The sequence below is a fragment of the Neopsephotus bourkii genome, unplaced genomic scaffold (genome assembly GCF_033783945.1).
Source record: "Neopsephotus bourkii isolate Nb327-2 ecotype Australia unplaced genomic scaffold, CSIRO-AGI_Nbou_v1 NB_1350, whole genome shotgun sequence".
Taxonomy (NCBI): Eukaryota; Metazoa; Chordata; class Aves; order Psittaciformes; family Psittacidae; genus Neopsephotus; species Neopsephotus bourkii.
In genome coordinates, this window is record NW_026901829.1 from 1,781,611 (window position 1) to 1,805,384 (window position 23,774).

The 23,774-nt window shown below is 38.8% G+C and overlaps 1 protein-coding gene across 1 annotated transcript; it reads right to left on the reverse strand.

Moving 5' to 3' along the window:
* Positions 1-210: 210 nt before the first annotated feature.
* Positions 211-23,717, reverse strand: ATG3 (autophagy related 3). The gene is made up of 12 exons (XM_061366637.1): positions 23,592-23,717; positions 19,643-19,684; positions 15,417-15,466; positions 14,122-14,192; positions 12,301-12,408; positions 11,412-11,461; positions 10,275-10,356; positions 9,720-9,754; positions 8,794-8,949; positions 7,989-8,116; positions 2,125-2,193; positions 211-498 (listed from the first exon to the last, which is right to left on the reverse strand). Exons 1-12 carry the CDS (start codon positions 23,661-23,663, stop codon positions 417-419), a joined length of 945 nt encoding a protein of 314 aa, XP_061222621.1. The 5' UTR covers positions 23,664-23,717; the 3' UTR covers positions 211-416.
* Between the last annotated feature and the right edge of the window lie 57 nt (positions 23,718-23,774).

Genomic DNA, 23,774 nt, shown 5'->3' on the forward strand with positions numbered 1-23,774 from the left:
AACTAGGGAAAACCCCACGTTATTCTCAAGTTAATTTAATTGGGATGAAAAATAATAATAAAATCTTTACATTTTCAGGAATCAACAATAAAGCCAAAAGCATTAGGCTTCTACTAGGAAAGCAGATTTCAGCTTCTAATATAGACAAAAATAGTCTTCTGTTGAAAGCAAATTGAAGGAATTATGGAGAAAAAAAATCCCACCACTTAGTGCAGTGTCTGTACAGGAATGAAAGCGATTTATTTATATTACACACAAAGATTTTTATTAAAAAGGCTGGTAATGGAACATTTTATTTTAATGCATCAACTTGATAAAAGGTTAGTTACAGAAATTACGTATAATGTTGTATAAGTCACATGGATGGGTTATTTAAAAAAGGATCTGACAATTAGAGGAGACACTTCTTATTTTAGTTACATTGTAAAGTGCCTTGTGTAGTCATATTCTATCGTTGGAATGACTGCCTGTACAAACTTCAAGAAAATAAGAAGGTACCTGAGTTTCTTGTTAAGGAAAACATGCAATAGATAGAAATCCTGTAAAAGAAAGAAAAAGTCACATTCAGTGGTCTGCTCAACACTATTTCTTGCTGGTAGGAAAATCAACACCTAGCAATTACAATGTTAAAAGACTGGGAAATTAATACAGAAGAACTCTGGTAATGACATCTGATGCTTGCCCAAACATACAGACTTTCCTGTTTTAAGTTGAAGCAGAGAACCGGGAGTTATATTCAGTAGACCTTAGAAAACAGTACAGAAACAATTACAATCCCACTTGCATACTTCATGTTTGTTATTAACAAACATCAAGGTGAATTAAATCTAGGAAGGCTAATCCCTAGCTACCTTTGTGTAGTTGTAGGGAAAGGAAGCTCCTCCTCAGCATCTCAATGTCTCTGAAAAAGAAATAGGTTCCTGTTCTGGAATTATCTTTTGAAATAACTCTTTCCTGTCAATGAGGGAAAAGTGGAGAGATTAGCTTTGCTAAGCTAAGAAGTCTGCCTTTGTAGAGGAGACTTTCCTAATCTCCCTTGTGTATATCACCTTCAAATGTACGTTGGCCCTGAATCTGCAGTGTGGAGTATATGCAATAATTACAAAATGGAGTGTCTGTCCACCTGGGACTGAGGCAGACAGCAAAGTAAAAATTAAAATAAATCACTACTTTCAGCTGACAGTTAAGTGTTGGACATAAGTAAATCCTACTATTTTTGCATGTCAGTCTCATGGACCCATTTCTTGACAAACACAAACCAGGGAAGAATTGGTTGTTATAAAAAAATAAATCTCAATTTGTTAAGCAATAGCAGAAAAAGTAACAAAAAAATCTTGAAAATAAGTTATTTGTAACTACTGAGGATTAGAAGACTTGAACTACCTTGATAGAAAAGTTATATTCCAGTTCAGTTTCATCTGCTTGCTGCACAAATTGAGGAAGTCTCAACTCATACAGCTAAAGAGAGTATTACTGGTTCGGGGCCCACAGCTGCTCAGTAATACCACCTTGCCTGCCTTACAGCAGCAGCATTATTTTGAAAGGACGCACTTCATTTTCTCCTAACATGGAGGTTTCTTTAGTCAGAAAGCGTGGGATCAATTGCTACAAAGAAAAAAGTCAACTTGCAAAAGAAAGTCTTAATTGTGAGGCATTCAATATCAAGAATAAGTTCAGTAGATTTCCATTGCTTTTTTGTCAGCTGAATGTTGTTACCAACATATTGCTCACATGTAGAGAGAGAACAATGGGACCTCAACATCTTTCACAAATTAATTTCAGATTTAAATCTAACACAGAAGCTGCTGTAGTAAGAGGAGTGATTATACTCTAGCTGGAGTCTGTGAACCTCTAGCTTCATCCTCCACTGGGATCTTAGTTTCATACTCAGTTTTATACTCACAGCTTCATACCCCTAAAAACAAGGGCTCATTCCTGTCCCTTCAATTCCACCTACTTTCTGAGAACTGATTTATAGAACTTGTTTGCACAAAGGAATTCATCCCAGAACTCTAGTAAGTGCTACCACAAGCAGTTGTTTACTGCTTTCACAAGCAGCTGCATTCCAGTTTAGGAACCTTGAGATAACAGCTCCTTATACCATGTAGTAATGAAAAAGGATACATGTGGACGCCAAGTTCTCCCCCACCTTCTGCAACAGTCTCAATGATTTTCTTCATGACTTCTGCATGCCTGAAAAACAGATCAGAAACAGTGGAAATATTTAAGGAAAAATTAAGCTTCTCTTCCTCTCAGTAAGATTAGGTTTTGTAAGTTAAATAGTTTTGGACTGTTAGCTTCAGAAGCAGCAAGAGGAACCTTTCCGTTTGCTGATGAAAAAATCCCAACAGTAACTGCAAGGTAGTATTACATGATGAGTGTAAAGTTATTCGCCAACTCTTCACAAGGAAAATGAAAAACGTTCTATGCTACAATGTAGATGGAGTGCCACAATAACAAATACATGTTGCTTGTCACTAGTGCCATTTTAATTGCTAAATGCCAAAGAAGCCACCAGGTATGTCCCTAGCAAGTAATCCCCACCAGCAGCAAGTCACCAGAAGTTCCCAAGTGACCTCTGAAGAAGATGCCTAGAAACGGCTGCAACTTATTTAGCTGGCTCTGCTGTACTCTTAAATTTGTAGAGCTTAGGTGGTGTCGAACATTTAAACAATTTGTAGTTTCCTAGGAGAGGCAGGCTAAGCTAAATCTGCATAAATTCAGAATTGTTGCTCTGAGACTGACAGGGTATGGAAACTTTCTCTGGTGGTAACTTGGGTTCTAGGGCAGATCAGCAGTTTCTAAGTCAGCTTCTCTCTCACAACTCCATTACAGTAAAACATACAAAAATGATATTGTAAAACTGAACCACATTGACATTTTTGTACAAAGCTGATCCTGGGAATATAACACAGAATCACAGAACAGCTAAGGTTGGAAGAGACTGGTCATCATCTAGTCCAATTCTCCTTGCTCAATGAGCAGTAAATTAGAACACGCTGCTCAGAACTTTGTCTGGTCTTGAATATCTCCAGTGATGAAGACTTTAAATCTTTTAATGACCAATTACAATTCAGAAGTAATGGGCTGGTGTTCAGGGTATTTATTATGTCCCATAAACCAAAGGATGAACATCGTATCAAATCAGAAGGAAGAACTACTGTGTGGTTAATTGATGTTTTATTTATATATTTAACACAAGATCGCAAGTTGTACAACTCATCTTACTTTTCTCTACACTTCAACTTGGTTTTAATTTCACAATTCTGTAGCAATCTTTATCAGTGACATCGTACAGGGCTATGGATATCCACCTATGCAACACTGCAAGCTAGTTAACAGCAGTAGTTATAATACCAACCCCAAAACAATCTATGATTCTACTGAGGACAAGGTTGCATAACTTTCTGACCATGCTTTGATACCATTATGCAAATCTAAATAGCTGATCAGTAACTGGCATTTAGTAGTTACCTCCAAAGTTAATCATCTTGCCAGTGGCAGCAAACACAAGGAAGGAAGCTGTTGCAAAGTTACCAGGATACGCTGTGAACGGGAACATGCAAGTCTGGGGAAATACTAAAGGTCAGCATCTGTCATTTGCTGTGCTGTTGGTCTCTGACCCCCACAGTTGATTCCAATTCTGGATCTTCATAATGAACCTGCAGCACACATGCCATGTATTGGGTGCCAAGGCCAGCTGCTTCTATATAGGAACCTGGACTGTCAAGCTTTGACCTTACTCATAACAGTGGACTATTTTTTGTACTGGCACAGGCCACCCTACAAGCTATTAGAAGTCTTTAACAGGATACTGGTTCGCATTCATACATTTGCATGACATTAGCTCTTTTCAGCTTTTTAAGGACTAGATATCTGGAATTCCATAATGGCCACAGTATTGGTCATTCTTACTGTCATACAGTTACTCATGAAAAGATTTGCAGGTGCTTTATAAACTTGCAAAAGTTTGTTTCCTGTTTCAATTTCCTTCTATAAGAATATTTTGAGGAATTAATATAAAGTATGTACACCTCCCAATGGAAAGAAATGAGATTACTTTGGAAGAAATGTTACCTAAATTATCCTGCTGTCCAGAAATCTCTCTTTTATTCAGAAGTAAAAAAGTAATAATTAAAAAAAAAAAAAAAATCCCCCAGAAATAACTCTTAACTTCAGATGACTAAAATGCTTGTTCCAGGACCTGTCTGTAGATTGCTTGAGCTATCAAATAGATCAGACATTTTAAACATCTATTAAAACCCACCTAATTTACTTTCTGGCATAACCAACTAATCAACTAACTCTTGATGTGGTTCAAGTAATGTAATGGACTTATTCATGTTCTAAGTCAGAAATATTGCTGTTACTACTGAAAATAAATTGAGACACACAGAATTAAAACCATATATTAAGGGTTTAACAATAAGTTTCTTTAACAGAAAGAAACTGATTTCTTAGACTGAGTAGATGACCTTTTATGCTCTCATCAAGAATGTCCACTTTCCTGATGAAGAACCCCTTTCCTGCTCTGCAACAGACCAACGCTGTCAGTTAAAATATTTAACAACTTCACACTGGAGTTCAGCACACCTGACATTCTGACACCAGAAAAGTAAAAAAATAGAAGCCTTCCTGACATATGAGGAAAAAAAACCACCACCAGAAATCAATCAGTCTTCCTGCCCCTCTCAACTCCCTGCAATTCATAGAGATAAAAGGCCTTCGAGAGGACTTTCAGTGCAGCAAATAACAACTATCAAGCTTCCATTAAAGAGAGTAAAGTGTAAGATGTTTTAGGACAGCATATTTTCAAGCAAAAAAAGTTCCCTATTACTTCAATTAAGTGTCTGTAACTGCTCAAACACACTAAAACAGGTATGGATAACCCACAAAAGTTATCATCAGGCAAGACATTCAGAATCCATAACAATCAGTTAACCTCAAGATCTACAATTTGCTGATCCTTGCAGCTGCTTCTAGTCATTTCCCTGCAGATATTGAGAGTACATAAGAACTAAAAAGAGTCCAGAAACCCATTGCCATTTATTCTGAAAGAGAGGAAAATAAGTGCTTGGAATTAGCCCAAGTAATTCAGATTTAAATGTAAATGTGTTTAGTAGTTAACTAGTTTGATAGTCTCTTCATAATACCCACATGAAAAAAAAGTTGAGAATGATAATTAAACCAGTTTGCATGAATTAATGAGGAAGTTCACTCTGTTCCTCCCAGTACCATAAAAGTGCTGACATGAACTACAACTTACAGCAGAGCTGCAAGATGAACAGTTTCAACTACTCAAAATAGGAGCGATCTCGAGCAGCTGATGGTGGAAACAACCACTGTTTGTTTCCTTTCTCTGACGCATGACACCATGATGTACACGTCACAAGAAACAACCAAGTTTAGGACCATCTAAATATCCAACATTACACAATTCTTGTGACATGCATGGAAGCAATAGTAGCAGAGCTAAGCAGTGGTATTTCCTAGCTAAATTAAGAACAAACCAACATGTCTGGTTACTATTTTTCACCTCAGAAGCCCAGACCTTCTTAGCTGTTAGCCTTAACAATTTAACAAAATCGAATAGCTCACCTTAGAGAGTAAGAGAACATACTTAAATCCTTCATTTTACATATACTGTTAGCTTCTTTCTTCACACTATCAAGATGACCTTTTCAAACCTTTCCAATGTTAAGCAGTTGCTAGTCGAACAGGTTCTGTTTCTTCTGAACCTCTTCCGAGCCTGCATCCACTACATGAGCTTCTTCCAACTGATTTATTAGCAGGACTTCCAGCAATCACTAAATTAAGCCTTGGCTTCAGGCTTTTTTTCCCTCCTTTTCTTCTATAAATCATCTTCCTAGTCAGTCTGTTAAGTCTCCCTAGATACATCCTGACACTCATTCAAAACCACTAAATGCACAAAATGCTGCATCCATTTTTCTGCCCAGAACCATGCAGACAGCAAACAATAAAACACTCAAAGTCACTAACAGGTTTACATATTAAGACTGGTATATTAATATAAGGTACAATAATACCTTCTAGACCAAACGTTATCCTGCTTATTGTCTTAGAGTACGTACACAAGAAAGAGACCAGAGCAATCACCTAGTAATGCCTCCTTCAAAGTACTAGTTTCCAGCAGTGTACAACCTAGGGACTAATTCTGAGGCATTCTAGTAACTTCCCTTGTGACAACTCTTGACAAACTTTTCTTTCATTAACACCATATTGCTTAAATAAATACTTTAAATACGTGCTGTGTGCAGAATTTAATCCTTTTTCTGGCTTTGAACATGCCACCAGAGAGTAGCATTCAATGTCACTAGTTTACTACTAAAGAGAAAAAAACAACCAAAAGAACACTCATTACTTCACTTACTGCGGCATTCATAATGATGGCCACTGAAATTGTAACAACCTCCTCAGCTACCTTTTCTAAAGCTGAAGGGTCCCAGGTTATTGAATCATTTCTTATGGGAAAGAAGGATAACCTCAGTTTTAGTCTTCCTTCACCTCACAGATTACAGAACAGATGACCAGAGCTGTACTGCAGTATTCAATATGCGGGTGGTCCCACATATTAGCAGAGGCATTATGCTGTTATCTGTTCTATTCTTTTGGGTTTTTTTCTAGCAGTTTTCTAAGTTCTGCTCCCTGAACTACTCTTGAGCTCCGAGACTGACATTTCCATGGGTGTGGAAATTGTATTGTATTAGTGTAGACTTAAACTTGATGATTTAAAGACAACAATAAAATTTACCACTTTAAGATTTTCTGTAAGTCCACTAACTGTGAAAAAAAGCTATTTCCCAGTTGTACAATGGCTTCTCTACTCAGATTGTCCAGATACAAGCCTGACTACTTGGTGAAAGCAGACTGTGGTAAAGCAGTAAAGAACTATGAACTGGAAGAATCAAGAGATACACAATGACAAAGCCCATAAATATACATCCTCATAAGACCACCAAAGGTAGCCATAAACTCCTTGGTGCAAAGTTCCATTGCTCTCTCTCTAAAGAATAGTATAGCCTTCCCAAGACTAATCCTACGATCAAGTAATTCCTAAACCAGAAACAAGAATGTCTTGAGTCTGCAAAAACTACCACAAACTTGTGAACAAGCTGATTATTTGACACCTCAGCTAGTGACATGAGTCCCAAAGGTGTTTCTTTAAGTCAAAAGAAATTACAAGACTTAAAGTGGCAATTTGGACCTTTTTTTATTATTATTAACCTACGTAAGACTACAAAGAGTGTCTCTCTTCTTAAAAAGAGATAGAAGCCAAAAGTCTTATCTTTTAAGAGCTTCATGCTATCAAGAAGCTGAGGAGTTACATCATTTAAGATATTGGCTCTGTATCATTAAGACACCTAAAAGGATTTTACATAAGATGACAGGCACTTTTCAAAGACCTAGGAAAAAAAATACCGCTGCAGGTAGTCGGACTACAGACTTGGGTGAGAAATGTGGCAAATGCAACAGAAAAAGCCCTAAAAGCACATGTGAGTTTTGCACTTGTGTTCAACAAGCATTCCAGCACAGCAATTAGAGGACCTCTATCTGTATAAAATTTCAGGGACTTCTGAGGAAGCAGGAGGCAGATATTACAAAATAAAGAGGTATTTCATGTTCAAATAGCTTTTTCTGCTCCCAAAGTATACATTATAATTTTACCCTCCCTAAAATAGCATCAAATAAAGTATAGAAGAACTTCCTTTTATAGAGTTCTAGTAGTCTGCCATCTTCTGGAGTCCATAGGGAAGTGGAGCGAGAGGAGACAGTTGTAACTGCAGAATATGCTTGCAGCAGTAAGCACTGGAATCACCAAGATCTTCTTTTCACACTGCCTCAGAAGCTGACACACCACTGCAGCAGCCAACTGTGGCAGCATCCAGAAAACCTGAACCAAATCTGTAACAAGACCAGTGAAGTGCCTTGTATCTACATATTGTATCAGACCTGAAACAAAGACTTACCTGCATGGGTGAACTGAGCACATGGGAGGTGGAGGAAGATGAGGATGGTTTTCAATGGTTACAGTTTTCTTGACATGATCTTGACTAATATCTTCATACATATGCTCTACTGTTAAAGGCTGCCGCTGCTATATAGGAAAATGGAACAGAATAAAACCATTACTAACAAAGAATCTTTTGCTCCTTCGTAGCAATTTTAACATCATTAACAGATCAAGCATCACAAATTATAAGCATCTAATATAAAACAGGTCTGAAGGAAAGAACCAAGTGTCTTAAGATCCATATGGTATTGGCAGAATAGTACTAAACAAATTTAGTTTTTAATAAACTGTATGAATGGTAAAGTCAATACATTCTGAGAACTATCTCAAAGGTTTCCACTTAGGTTCCCATCTAGATATTTGAGCTGTAAGCCCTAACCAACTTTAACTCAAGAAGCTTAGTCATGAAAGGGAGAGTGATTTATCTAATCCCCTCCCTCTGAAGATCATGAAAATACATACCTGCTTATTTGACTGAGTTTACCAGGGCTATTACTACCTCTACAGAGCTAATTCAGTCAAGTGACAGAGCATGATTTGCTTCCTTCCAAATGCTCCATCACCAAGTACAATTTCCAGTGAAATTATTCCTACTTCCAGCAAGTATCCTAATTCCTGTCTGCAACCCTGACTACAAAATGATTTTGTCACCATTTTTTCCTTTCAATTTTTACTGTGAATAAGAAAAAAAAAAAAAGGCTTGCTATTTGACACCATGAGTCTAATTTTACAGAAGTGGAAAATACCCGACAGATCTATACCTCATCATATCCAAATAACCAGAGTCTTGGAGTTTGGTAATATTTGTCGTAAGTGATGTAGAGATCGTAAGTTCTAGTTTGTAGAATAGCATCTTCCCCTCCAACATCAACTTTAGCCTTGTTAGCTTCTACAATCTGTCTTGTGTCAAGTGTTGCCTGGTTCAAGGTAAAAATGACAACATTAGTATAGTCTTGCTTGGATTTCCTCCTTTCTCATACTAAGTAGTTATGTAAAGCTCTAAAACAGAAATTAATGTTCTTGAGCAAGCATTAAAAAAATCCATAGGCTTTTGGGTTTTGTTTTTATCTTCAAATTAGTTGTATCAGTTTGTCTCCCACCAAGTACTTTTTGGTTTTGGTGGGGATTTTTTTGTTTTTTTAAAAAAGGTCTAATTTGCAACTAAAAACGCAATTACATTGTCACATCCCCCTCCGTTTTTTCACCAATAACTTTTGAAACCAAGGGACAATTCCAATGAAATTCAGAAGCCAGAGGTCTCAGTTTATGCATTTATGAAGACCTTAGTGGAACACCAGGAATAACAGTGCCCTTTTTTTCCTCTCATGACAGTCTGATGTATCTGCATAATCTATTGAACCTGTAAGCCACTCATCTTCCACACGTAAGCCTCAAGAATTATTGCGTATTTTTACCTCTTGCGAGTACAGCATTGTGTGTAAGTAGAGTGAAAAGGATCAGCAAAAACCCACAAAATGACTGTGATCTAAATCTTTGAGGACTTAAGAGTTAAGGTTACTGCACTAGGATGGCAGGAGACAAATCCATAGGAAACCAAGCTCAGTAATCCCACTGCTCATAACAAGCTTGTTATATAATCCATTTGCGTTACCATTATTTTTACTTTGCTTGTGCTCATATTGGTAATAAGCATTGCAACAGACAAGATAGAGAACTGTTCACTCACATCATCTGTCTCCAATAGCCCACTCTCTTCATACTCTGAAAAGAAGACCCATAAAATTCTGTGTTCAGCTTGTAGCTAGTCATCATATTTCTCATTCATAAACAACTCCTTTAAAACATTCTACATGTATCTAAGGATGTTTAATTCAGGCAACCTTCTGAAACCCCAAACCAGACTATACCTTTTTTAATACAAATTTGCTGAAGACAATAGTAAGCACATGATGAGCAATCCTCAAGTGGTTTTAAGTAGGCAGATTGCAGTTAAGTGTGGGTATGAAGCGGGAAGGAAGCTGTACTAAATTCGTAATTTACACTTGCTTGGCTTTGTTCTGCTACTCAAATTAATTTCGCAGTCAGAAACATTCACGCATGTTTTCGCACACAAGTGAAGAATAAACATGCATCAATAAGACCATACAAAAGATGATTAAGAGCGTGTTTCTGCTGAATTTTTCAGCATGTATTCTATGAAAAGAAACAGTGTTTTCTTAGAGTGTACTGCTTTAGTCAAAGGCCTGAAATAAATCATGTCCCACCCAATTTAAGGAAATACCTTCCATGTCTGCAGCTTCTCCTTCATCTTCATCATCATCATCTTCACAAGATGCTGAACGATCTGGTGTATCTATAATTTCCTTTATAATTTAAATTGAAAACACTGCTTTGATGACACTGCATTTACACAGCCTTACAGCCCCAGCACATACAGTGAAACAGAAAAATCATTTCTGCAATATTAAGGACTATACTGAATTCAAATATTTGCTTATTAACCAATCTGTTTCAAAGTCCTAATATGACATTAAAAATCCACTTTAAAAGTTCTCATTTGACTTTGTAATCTGGAATGATTTAATTGCTAAGCAAAGAAAAATAAACATGAGATTAAACAGCCTGTAACTGCTTTTCAAAACCCACCCATCTTAAATGAAAGGCAATGACTGAACAGCTATGACTAATCTACAGGTTAAGATTTTGTATGTCCTAACCCAAGCCCTCAGCCAACTTCTTCTTTTGGGGAGTGTGGGCCTATGCACAACATTTGAACCCGAGACAACCCTAATTAAATTCAGAAGGGGGTCTCAATTTACATGGGTTTCATGAAAGCTGCTCCAATTGCTAAGTATCAGGTAGCAGATTTCCTCATTAGAAAACCAAAACACCAAAACCAGTAAGAAACTAAGTTGTGAAGTGCTTTAGCAAATAGAACATAAGCAGAGAGTTGTCTTTCTGGACTGGACTTGTGATCCAAGCTGTACAATAAGGAAGTTTTTTGACATACAATATATCAGAAGTGAAATTCAATTAATAACACACAACAGCAGTTACGAATCACAATGACATCCTGCAAGTACTGTGTTTTGCAGAAATAGTGATCACCTTTAGGTATTCCTTCCAGCCAGATGTTACTGACTTGTGAAAAAGCAGTACTTTCATTTTCAATGAGCAGATGCTTGGCACAAGAGCATGCTGGCTAAAGGAATTCCAAGAAGAACACTGCCTCAGTAAACATCTCTCAGAAGGAGATGCACATGCTTTGACTAAAATCATGGGCTCTGAAAGTTACTGTGTATCTGTAACACATCTAGCGACAAAGTATAATTTAATCTTTCATGGGCAGCATTAGATTGCTGCACGTAAGACTTCTATTACCTGTAATAAAGCAAGAGGAAAATTTAGAACCAAGTACCTTACTGTCTAGTGTGATCTCCTTAACTGCTTCTGTTGCACCCACTATACCTGTTAATTGAACAAGAGGTTTGTATTAAAAAAGCTTTTTTCTTTGTTGTAGTATAGAAAAAGGTTGCCAAGATTTCAGAAAGCAGTGTATGATTTTCCAAATTATATCTCACAACAATTCTGATACTTCAAAGGCTGTTTATTTGGTATTGGTAGCATGCTTGGTGCTGGACATGCATAAACCGTACCAGTAACACAGAGCACAACAGCACAGCTCTCACACATCATACAGATTCTGTTGATGGAACACTGCAAAGTAATTTTCATTTTAATGAACTTTTATAGAAGTGAGTTCAGGATAGGGATTCATATCACAATTACAGAACTCAGCTTCATGAGCAAGGCATGCATTTATGAGTATTTCTGAACATCCTGAAAGCAAGGAACTGGGGTTAAAAACCATCCCAAATCATAATATCAACTCTTCAGTTCCTTCCCATTAGCCTTCTAATTTTACTGCTGCTTTCACTGTTTGGGATGCATAATAGGATTCTGCTCTGACACAGAATGTGAAACACTGAAATAATTAAGTCAGTTGAGGTCATCATTAAGATAAAAATTTTGATGTGTTTCACAAGCAATCTTACTAAAAAAAAATAATAAAAAATATCAATTTGCATATTGTTCAGACTAATAGTTCAAACCAGCATTCTCTTCACAGATCTTACGAAGGAATGTGCCACTACACAGGTTATTTATAAGAGAATATTGAGCAGTCATGTACCAATCAAGTGGGTGGCTGGCAGTGTAACATATTCAAGAAAGACTTTACTTTCTAGTAATGGAAACTGAAAATCCTTCAGATTACCAAATGCAAAGCCTGAATCAAGGCTGAATACCTGCATTGTGAAAAGTGTCTACCCATCCCCCATCACCATCATCTTCTTCTATAATTGCTTCCTGCTCATCTGAGTACTCCATCTGCTTACACCTTTTGTAACATGGCACTGCAAAAGAATTGCAAAACAAAATGAATGCAGTCATTCCTATACAAAACCAGACTGGAGTAGAAATTATCCTACAGGGACTTCTGAAATGTCTCTCATATATCCTTATTTAAGGAATCCTAAAGTTGTATTTCAAATGCAAAAGCATGAACTTAAAAATTATACTGATGTGCTGTACCACATTTTATTTCATATACAGTACAACACTTAGAAGTGCATTCCTCTTCAACCCATTAGAGCAAATTCATCTAAATTCTTACGAACTAGAAAATAATTAACTTCTCATTTGCTAACAACTAGAGACAACCTATTAGTCTTCATATTGCTAAGCAACTTCTATCTTAAGTATAATTTTGCCTGGATTAGCATCAGTTTACTGAACTGATTTGTCTTTACAATTCTGCTAAACGTCTGCAAAACCTATTTATATATTAGGTACGTTTAATTATAACTTAACACATACAAGTTTAGAAAAGGTTAGAATTCATGTGTTATTCTAAATAACTTCAGTTATATACATTACAGAGCCATATGAGTTCAGATTTATACAAAGTTTTCAGAATACAGGTCAAAGAGAAAATGCAGATCTGATAAAGGGGAAACAGACATTTTCCATCATCATAAACAAAGACAATATAAAAAATGCTCCCATTATACTAATGGGGGGGGGGGGGGAAACTCCACTGCTGCATGAAGTGTGGAACTTGTAAATTGTTCTTAGACCTTTCAGAAAGGGAGGACAGGCATGTGAAAGTCACAATGAAGTACCCCAAAGACTTTCAAAATGAGATCTGTAGGATGGCTCCCTGCCTCAACCCATAGCCTACCACTTTTACTTGAGTGTTAGGCCAATGTGTCAACATCAGCAGGAAACACATGATTTTGAAATGTGTTTCAAAACAGAAGGGTCAGATCAATAAGGGTCCTGGAAGTGGCAGGGGGTGGAGAAACAAAGTTGATCACTTGGTCATCCAGCCATCAGGACCACCTTAGGAAAGCATCCAACACCACTGTAAGCATTTTCACATAACAGCACACTGCAAGACTCCAAAAGCCAGCAAGTGAAATCCAAGCACAAAATACAACCCGTTGCGGGTAAAAGTCTCCTCAGGCTGTTCTTCAGGTTCATCCAACGGAATTATCTTTGACACATTCTGACATGAGATCTTTTGAGAAAATTATTTCCACATGCTTGTTAGCTGTCTTTTCCATTAAAGAGGAAGTCACCACAAGTATTCTATATACATAGCATTGAAGCCGATCAAAATTTTATTTAAAATTGTATTTTATTGTTATTGACAGGGATAGTGACAATAATTATGTATCTGAACAAGAAGCATCAGTATCACTGTGAAAAACATTTTGAGAACACTTCAATAGTCTGAGTTTTCTGAAAGAGGAAATTAAACACAACTTTCTTTTAGACATGGAATATGAGTTGAAGGACAGGAGAAAGACACACAAGGAGTTTTACTGTGCTTAAACTACATTTCTACTTCATCAAGGCAAGCTGTATTACTAGTATAAACCCTGCTAACAACTGGTCTAGACAAGACTTTAGATGTGCAGGAAAAGCTGTTTTAATATTGTAAAGTCAAAGCATTCAAAATGCAAGATTATTTGCTTCCCCTGTCAATACAATCAGTAAAGTTGATAGCACAGTCAACCATGCTATCAATCCTAAGAACACTTACATTTAAACTTCAGCCTTACCATTTTTAGTTACCAAAAACTGTTTGTCTGTTGGCAGATAAGCCTTGACTTTTAGTTCTTCTCCTGAAGCCCTGTAAAATGAAGTGCACCATAAAAGGTTGAGAATTTGATGATCTGCAAACAAAAGAACCCTTCTATTTTCACTGCATATCAGGAACATTTTATATACTCTTCTTCACCTGTTCTCCGAATCTGTTTGCTATGTCTTTACTCTTCCCTACACAGAGACTTTGATGTAAGTGAGGGATCAAAAAAGTTGGCCACCTCTAAACTATGGAACCTTGGATCAAAATTATTTTCCGCTTCAAAAACTAATTTCACTTTAAGATGGCCAAGGAATGATGAGTTGAAGGAACAATCTAGTATACATAAAATTTGCTAAGATCATCAACAATAGAGATCCAAATGTCTGAAGAAAGCAACTTCAGAAAAAGCAAGAAATAGACCTCTATAAATATAAAACCTGCCCACAGTCATTAGAGCTCAAGTAATCTTTGCCAAGTTCACATTACTGAAACATTTGCTTTCACTTTCAGTGGTTTTTGGTTTAAACTAAGACCAACATTCAAAATAGCCCGTTCTAAACTGCTGGCACATAGACTCAATATCACGTTTTCTCTGAAGGAGATGGTAAAAGGTCAAGAAACCATGATTAAAGCATAATAATTCCTCCTTCAGCAATTCATGGCCCGGTACAGAGCCAAGAAGCTTGATGATACCAACTGCACAGACAATGCTTCTCTAGGCACTGGCTGATTCAGTTTTATGATGCAAGACATCAGTAGAACATAAGGAATCACCCTATTTGCACCCTTATCGTGTATGAAGGATAAGGAATTTCCAAGGGCAAGCACTGCTCAAAGTGATCTGACGTGGGCCAACTTGAACATAATCAATTAATAAACACTTGTTAAAATATACTAATTATAACTACTTCTTAGCTGCACGTGGCCTTTGCTTTTTGAATCACTAATCACCAAGACAAGCTCAGGGAGACATGCTGCCACTGCAGCTAAGCACTGAAAACATTCACGGTATGTATCGGCTTATTTCCTCTAAAAGCTTAGGAAAACAAAAAATCCCCAAACAAATCCTCATCTCAACTACTCCTACACACAGCAATAAGTAAGTCCTGCTGACTTTTAAGACAGCTTTATCATAAAACTAGCATAAGTTCTACTGAAAGAGTCCACATATTGTTATGAAATGAGACAACTGTATAATTGCATTCAATGGAAGCACAAGAAAGCATAGCACGGATGCTAACTTTCTATAATTCTTTTAATTTTACTTACCATTGCCAAGTAGGACAGTGGTGAACTAAGTGATCTCCAGCTGCGACAAACTGTTAAGGCCAGAAAAAAAACAAACTCTTAAATAGAGCCTAAGGAAACAACCTCCAATTTTCCTCAGTATTAGTATTCCAGTTGCACATTCCTTTGACAGATTAACTGTGTAACTAGCAATTGTTTAGATCAGTTTGATGCTTTATTTTAACTCAATTTCTCAGCTAACCATGAAAACCCAAAGACTAAATTGACTTTAGCAGAAGGAAACATGTACTAAGCACAACAGCAAATTCAAATAGTTTAAAAAGCTGTGGCATAACCTACCACTCTTGAAACAAGCAAAAAAGTTTCTAGACCCAGTAACATTGTTTACTTTGTAATGAAGAATATGTTTTTATTTGCCACTCTTCAAAGTTTTGCAAAGACAGTGAAGAGCTTAATGTAAAAAAAAAATCTTTTTTTTTTAAATTGTTTAAAATTGTTTAAAATAATTTTGCAGCAAGAAGGAAAGTGAGACTGACATTAATTCATTGTATTGCTGAAAGAACTGCAACAGAGGAATAAACAGTATACATTTTAAGTAATGACCATCACTGTAACAGTTCACCACTGGCCTTAACTAAATAAGGATAACCGTACCTTGAAAAACCTTACATATAACTTTGTTCTGAAGAAATAGCTTTTAAAAAGTCTTCAATCTACTTGTGCTCAATGTCACAGAAAAGGATTTTATAAAATTACATGGAATCATAGAATAGTTAGGGTTGGAAAGGACCTTAAGATCATCAAGTTCCAACCCCCCTGCCATGGGCAAGGACACCTCACACTAAACCATCTCACCCAAGGCTTCATTCAACCTGGCCTTGAACACGGCCAGGGATGGAGCATTCACAGCCTCCTTGGGCAACCTATTCCAGTGCCTCACCACCCTAACAGGAAAGATTTTCCTCCTTATATCCAAGCTAAACTTTCCCTCTTTAAGTTTTAACCCATTACCCCTTGTCCTACCACTACAGTCCCTGATGATGAGCCCCTCTCCAGCATCCCTACAGGTCCCTTTCAGATCCTGGAAGGCTGCTATGAGGTCTCCACACAGCCTTCTCTTCTCCAGGCTGAACAGACACAACTTTCTCAGCCTATATTCATACGGGAGGTGCTCCAGTCCCCTGATCATCCTCGTGGCCCTCCTCTGGACTTGTTCCAACAGATCCATGTCCTTTTTATGTTGAGGACACCAGAACTGCACACAATACTCCAGGTGAGGTCTCACAAGAGCAGAGTAGAGGGGCAGGATCACCTCCTTCGACCTGCTGGTCACGCTCCTTCTGATGCAGCCCAGGATATGGTTGGCTTTCTGGGCTCTGAGCACACACTGAAGCTGGCTCATGTTCATTTTCTCATCGACCAGCACCCCCAAGTCCTCCTCCGCAGGGATGCTCTGAATCTCTTCTCTGCCCAACCTGTAGCTGTGCCTTGATTGCTCCGACCCAGGTGTAGGACCTTGCACTTGGCATGGTTAAACTTCATCAGGTTGGCATCAGCCCACCTCACAAGTGTGTCAAGGTCCCTCTGGATGGCATTCCTTCCCTCCAGCATATCGACCAAACCACACAGCTTGGTGTCATCAGCAAACTTGCTGAGGGTGCACTCAATCCCACTGTCCATGTCACTGACAAAGATGTCAAACAAGACCGGTCCCAACACTGATCCCTGAGGGACACCACTCGTTACTGGTCTCCATCATTACTTCGAAGTGATATTGCAAAACTCATGATAGGCTTGCATACGAACTCAAATTCACCCAGCAAAGTCTAACGCACTGACTTCTTTTTGTATGCATAAATTGAGAAAGGCAGGCCTGCACCTAAGAAAAGCTACTTGTGTGGTCTTTTGCACCAGTTACTTTTGAAAAGAAGAGGAACACCCATTGCTACAGTTGCTTTCTTGTCTTAAAATGCCAGTTTATAACAACACACTTTTAGTTAACTAGGAGCTGTTGTAGTGGTGTGTCAGCCATTTTCTCACCATGTCCTCCAAAGCGAGGCATATCAGCATAGTAGAAAACACTGCAACACACACTGCATACGGATTAGCAGACTCAATCTCTACAAAAGTGCTTCCTTTCATCCATTTTCCAACAGAAGTCTCCAGCGTAAGTGAAATCTCCTAAGAAAACAGCAACCCCTCCCAATACACATCAAAATTTTAAAACTCATTAGCCTTTACATAGTAATATACAACATATGAAATCCCAGGCTTATTTAGAATTCTCTGTTCAAGGAACTGGAACCAACTGGCAGCAATGTTACAAAATACTCTTCAAGATGAAAAAAAAACGGCAAAGTATTCTTTGTGGTTCTAATAGATGCAAAACCCTAGAACAATAATTGAAACGTCATTTGCATTTTCTTCAGCTTAGGCAGCAAAATTACCTAGCTGGTTTCTATTTCTCAAGCACTAATGCTATCTTATACCTGAACCAATATTGCAAAAGACATCAATTTCAGGACAATATCTTATTTCTACTCCTGGAAAGAATAATTTTTAAGATTTGCCTGTACTTACATATAAAATTAAAGCAGATGTTATCCTTCTGAGGTGCCTGTAAGAACAGGCAAAAATTCATTGCAATTAAGCACAAAAGTATATAAAAAGAGGGAGCAGTTGTCGAGTTTGAATAATGAGTCATCTTTTAGCCTCATCTTCTGAGGCAAGCCACAGGAACCCCAAAAAGTCTATAAAACAGCATCTCAGACTAAAATACAATTGAACTGAGATTCATTACCCAAGAAATTCAAAGTCATTTGAAGACAATATCCTAGCAACACCAATGCTTTGAATCCTTCTTTAGCAATTATTACTATATAAAGACCAAAATCATCAGAAAAGAAGAAAGACTGTCAAAAGGACAATCAGCAGATTCATGCTTCAGTCTCACCTAAATTTATCAAAAAATTAATCCTGCTGTAGAACTGTTTCCCTTGACTACTTCTTTGAAGGATTCTTCTTCCTATCAGAATCTAACTTTATACAGAGAATACACACTATTCATATTCTTAAGGATGTTTAAATGCTGAGAACTGTTTAACTTAACATACTGTGGTTCTTGCTAAGTTCTACAAAAAGACCCTTTTCTTTCAGCACTACTACAAAGTTCTCTCCCATGATCAAGAAGGGATTAAGCATTAGTAGAGTATTTGTCTAGACTTTCTCTATTTGGTTTACAGATAATATAAATTGTAAATCTATTTTTGTGTAATATACAATATATAAATATCTATATGCACTAACACACAGATATGGTTATCCAAACAGCAGAACATCATGTTGCTAAGCCTGTTTCTCTGAGCTTGCTTGACTGCCATGCAACACAGCAGAAATATGCTATAGGTAACAAAGTTAGGAAAAATACTTCTGTTCACATTATCTACCTGCATCAGTCATCATTTGTTCCATCTTTTCCCATCTCATCTTCACATTTGTACATTTTACCTCATTTCTCTTTTATTCTACCTAACGGTTCTAACATAATTTTCTTGAACCTCCTTGAAGACAATGTATTTTCAGAACAGTAACACTTTAGTATGAGAAAAAGTAGAATGGGGAAGTCAAAATAGCACTGCACAATCAGTGTTCTTACTATTCTAGAAAAAAAGAGAAACAGCCTGTTTTTTATCTTCACAGCAGACTGCTTAAAAAACTACTACTGCTTGGCAGCAATCCAAAATACAACCAGCCTGGAGTAAGCTATAGAGAAAAGGAGGGAAAAAATAGTAATCATTGGATACTTGGTGTGGACAAGTATTTGTAATGATTTAGCCAGAGCCTTGGAAGGAAACAAAAGTGAGGTAAAAGACAGATTTCAAGATACAAGCTCCCTTTTGAGCTGCTTATGGGAAAGACTTCTAAAATCAATATACTCCTGCTTGAGTCCAGAATTCCTGTGACAAATGGAGCTGTTGACCCAGCACAAGCTTCTTTACAAGCTTCTTGTGACATAGTACAGGAAAAAAGCATTCCACATTCAGATGTAAAATGTCATCTAAGAGGAATTCTGTTGCTCTCTTTCATATGGACAGTAAAAAGGCCATTTAGAACTTTCACTTTGTGGAAACTGTTTCAAGAAGCAATAATTAATTGGTAAAGCCATGGACTTTTGAGATAAATACAGTCCTTGTGACTAAAATTTATCATTGCTTCCCAAATATATTTCAAAGTTTCTAAATACTTACTTCTTCAGGTGTGATTACTCCAGTTTCTTTGAACTTTGACTCCTGCAATAAAAAAAGTTTAGAAATTTTGAGAACTGCTGACAAATCGAAGTACCCAACTTTACTGTAAGACAAACACAGAATCATAGAATCAACCAGGTTGGAAGAGACCTTTAAGATCATCAAGTCCTGCCTTTGGAACTAGCACTGTCCATGGATATCTGTTAATCAGCTTGGAGACCAAGCAGCTCTCTGTCAGGGCTGACAGGCAGCCTACTACCATATCTCTGATGTACGGCCCAACAAAATTACTTTTTACAGAATGTGGGGTATTATGAAAAAAGATCACACACATTAAATAACTTTTTTTTTGCTGCAACCAATTAATATATCAAAGCTAGAGAAAATATCCCCCAGAACTCAGTACTACATTTGCCAGTGAGAGACAGAAAACCAGCCAGAATCGGTAATTCTCAGAATCAGGACTTTGGGACTGTTCTGGGCTCTGAACAGCACTACAATGCACCAGTATGAGGCTTTGCAGTTAAGAAAGGTTGGTAAATGAATGACCAAACCAACTTCTATCTGTGGTAGGAAAAGTTGCGTAGAAAGACTTAGTTACTAACTTTTTTATATATATCCATTTTTGTGCCTTCATTATGCACTCTATGGAAACAGTTCAGATTTTCTCACATTGCCATGATTTTTTTTATGGATGAGGAATAAACAGCAATGAGCAATATAATTTAGCTCTACATGGAGAAATGAAATACCTTTGCATTAAAGGTGATATTTATGAAGCTTAAGGATAAGGCTTTTTTTAGTATATTCAAATGTAGAATATTTTGTTTCAGACTTCTGTTTTGTTTTTTTTTTTTCTTCAGAAGAGTCACAAGCATCAAAGAAACTTAGTGCTCCCCAGCATTAGAGCTATCTAAGAACGGCTTTTGAAAAAGAAGTAATTTCAAGCATAGCGTAGTTGACTTTTCATGTTCTTCCATCATCAATTGCTGAATAACATTTTGCCTTAAAGAACTTGTGATTTTTTTTATTTTTTTTTAACTAAAAGCAGCAACTGAAAAACACCTCACTTTTCACTACAACTTTACCTTATTTAATCATTGGAAAATCATTTTAACGCCAACCGCTGCTTAATTTCTTTATGCTTCACCCCACTGCGTACTATCACCTGCACTATGTAAAAAGAAATGAGCACACAACAAACTTGTTTCCTTTCTCCCTCATTTCTAAAGATGACACCTTTAAGAACAGGATTAAGATAAGCAAAAGAGCAGTTATACAAACACCGCTATGCACTAGTTAACAGAAACCAAATAAACTCAAACAGCCCTAATTTAGTAATTTGGATTGCTATAAAACTGAGAAATCTCAATAACACATTATGCAAAAACACAGTGGAGACAACTTACTGTTTAATCTCAAAATACACTATAAGCAGGAGGCAACATGCATAAGCTTGGTTTCTCGAATTACTATGGGAAATATGTAAAATATCCATCCTCTATGCCCTGAGGGTAAACAGTTCACTTTTTCATCTCTGTACATTCTGTGGTATGTAAGCTTAGTGAGAGACACAGGTATAGTTCCTTTCAAAGTTACCAAGTTAGAGTATTTTATCTCAACCCCTTGTAAATGGAACATGTACACTGTTATAACCTTCCATTTGTAGGAGGTTTTACTGCTGCCTCCTCCCAGTAGTACACCTGGGCACAAGAATTCCTCTACCATTACACCAGCTGTGCAACAGCAACTGTACCATAGTAAACAAGTCGCTTCACTTTTTGATGCCAGAACTGCAGCCCATATACGTCACATTGGTGGGCAACTGTAGAAAGGTCCACTATGCAGGCAAGAGCACACTACATACCACAGAGGGGCAAGTTCAATTAATAATTAAATATCATGTCTTCTGCCCAAAGATCTAAGATGCAGAGCACAAAGCACCTAGAAGATCATTCCATAAAACCACAGGTAAAAGCTGCTATAAACAAATACAGCAGAAGTAGTTTTTCAAAAAACATGGGAAAATGTGAAAATCAGTGGTGAAGGAACTGCTGACAAGTTAGGCATTCACAAAGTTGAGTTTTATGTAAAAACGTATTTGTAAATACAAGACAGAAGATGGGATGTAGTCTAAGAAACGTGTGGTTCGGCTGATATGCTGGAGAGAAGGAATGCCATCCAGAAGGACCTTGACAGGCAGGGTGATCCTGCCCCTTTATTCTGCTCTCGTGAGACCTCACTTGGAGTATTGTGTACAGTTCTGGTGTCCTCAACATAAAAAGGACATGGATCTGTTGGAACAAGTCCAGAGGAGGGCCACGAGAATGATCAGGGGACTGGAGCACCTTCCATATGAAGATCGGCTGAGAAACTTAGGGCTGTTCAGCCTGGAGAAGAGAAGGCTGTGTGGAGACCTCATAGCAGCCTTCCAGTATCTGAAGGGGGCATATAGGGATGCTGGGGATGGACTCTTCATCAGGGACTGTAGTGGTAGGACAAGGGGTAATGGGTTAAAACTTAAACAGGGGAAGTTTAGTTTGGATATAAAGAGGAAATTCTTTCCTGTTAGGGTGGTGAGGCACTGGAATAGGTTGTCCAGGGAGGTTGTGAATGCTCCATCCCTGGCAGTGTTCAAGGCCAGGTTGGATGAGGCCTTGGGTGATATGGTTTAGAGCGAGGTGTCCCTGCCCATGGCAGGGGGGTTGGAACTCGACGATCTTAGGGTCCTTTCCAACCCTAGCTATTCTATGATTCTATGGTTCTATCCTTTATCAAAAGAATCATGACCAGTAGGTGAAAGGAGGTGATCCTGCCCCTCTACTCTGCTCTTGTGAGACCCCACCTGGAGTACTGTGTGCAGTTCTGGTGTCCTCAGCATAAGAAGGACATGGAGCTGTTGGAGCAAGTCCAGAGGAGGGACACGAGGATGACAAGCAGGCTGGAGCACCTCCCACACGAAGACAGGCTGAGAAAATAGGGACTGTTCAGCCTGGAGAAGAGAAGCTGCATGGAGACTGCATAGCAGCCTTCCAGTATCTGAAGAGGGCTTATATGGATGCTGGAGAGGGACTCTTCATCAGGGACTGTAGCAACAGGACAAGAGATAATGGGTTTAAACAGGGGAAGATCAGGTCAGACACAAGGCAGTAGTTATTTACTATGCGGGTGGTGAGCTACTGGCACAGGCTGCCCAAAGTGAATGCCCCAACCCTGGCAGTGCTCAAGGCCACGCTGGAGGGGACCTTGAGCAACCTGATCTAGTGGAAGGTGTCCCTGCCCATGGCAGGGAGGTTAGAACTAGATGATCTTAAGGTCCTCTGAACCCAAACCACTCTATGGTTCTATGAAAGCTTAGCCAATTTAATAGAGAACAGCAATGTTATTTCTCCAGGAACAGGACCAGCAATACCTGGCCTTCGAAGGTCCGCACCTCTCCAGTGAATGCTCCAACCCCTAATGGAATGGGAGCTCCCACTCCGGTTCCCTCCATCCCGTATGCCACAACGCAAGACGAGGGCCTGCGGCTCTGCCGCCGCAAGGCTGCCCCTGCACAACTTCCCCCGAGGCCTGAGGGCGCACGGCGCCCGCGGAGACGCTCCGCCGGTTGCGTAAAGCCGCTGCAACCAGAGTTCTTCAGGCCCGGAGGAGCGAAACCACAGCCGCCGAGCGGCTTCCGGGAAGGCGGAGCGACTCCCGGGGCGGTCGCGCGCTCCTCGCGTCCTACTAAGGCGGTAAGGCAATGCCTGCGCCATAAGAACCCGCGAGCGGCCGCACTGCGGGTGACACCCTATGGAGGTGAGGGAAGCAGGACAGCTCTACAGCCACCCGCGACCGAAGAGGCTCGCGGCTCCGCGGGTCACCCTGCTTTAAAAAAGCGGGCGCATCCTCCACCCTTAACAGCTCCAAACCTCCCCTCACTTCACCCCACTCCCGCACGGACCGGCACCTTGAGCACAGGGGTGAGGTACTCGGCCACCTCCAAGGCCTTCCCTTTCACCGTGTTGATGACGTTCTGCATGCTGCCGACGGGCCCCGAGAGCAGGAGGAGGACAACCACCTCCCCCACCCCTCGGTCAACGAGCTTCTTGGCGGCGGCACTCTCCCCACGTCGCACACACGTTGACGACAC

Excerpts from the sequence above, each read along its gene's own strand:
- ATG3 (XM_061366637.1), bottom strand. The coding sequence starts at position 23,663 with ATGCAGAACGTCATCAACACGGTGAAAGGGAAGGCCTTGGAGGTGGCC. Across the intron at positions 12,409-14,121 it reads GTTTTTGGTAACTAAAAATG|TGCCATGTTACAAAAGGTGT; the intron begins GTAAGGCTGAAG and ends ATTCTTTTGCAG. Across the intron at positions 11,462-12,300 it reads AGACACTTTTCACAATGCAG|GTATAGTGGGTGCAACAGAA; the intron begins GTATTCAGCCTT and ends TTCAATTAACAG.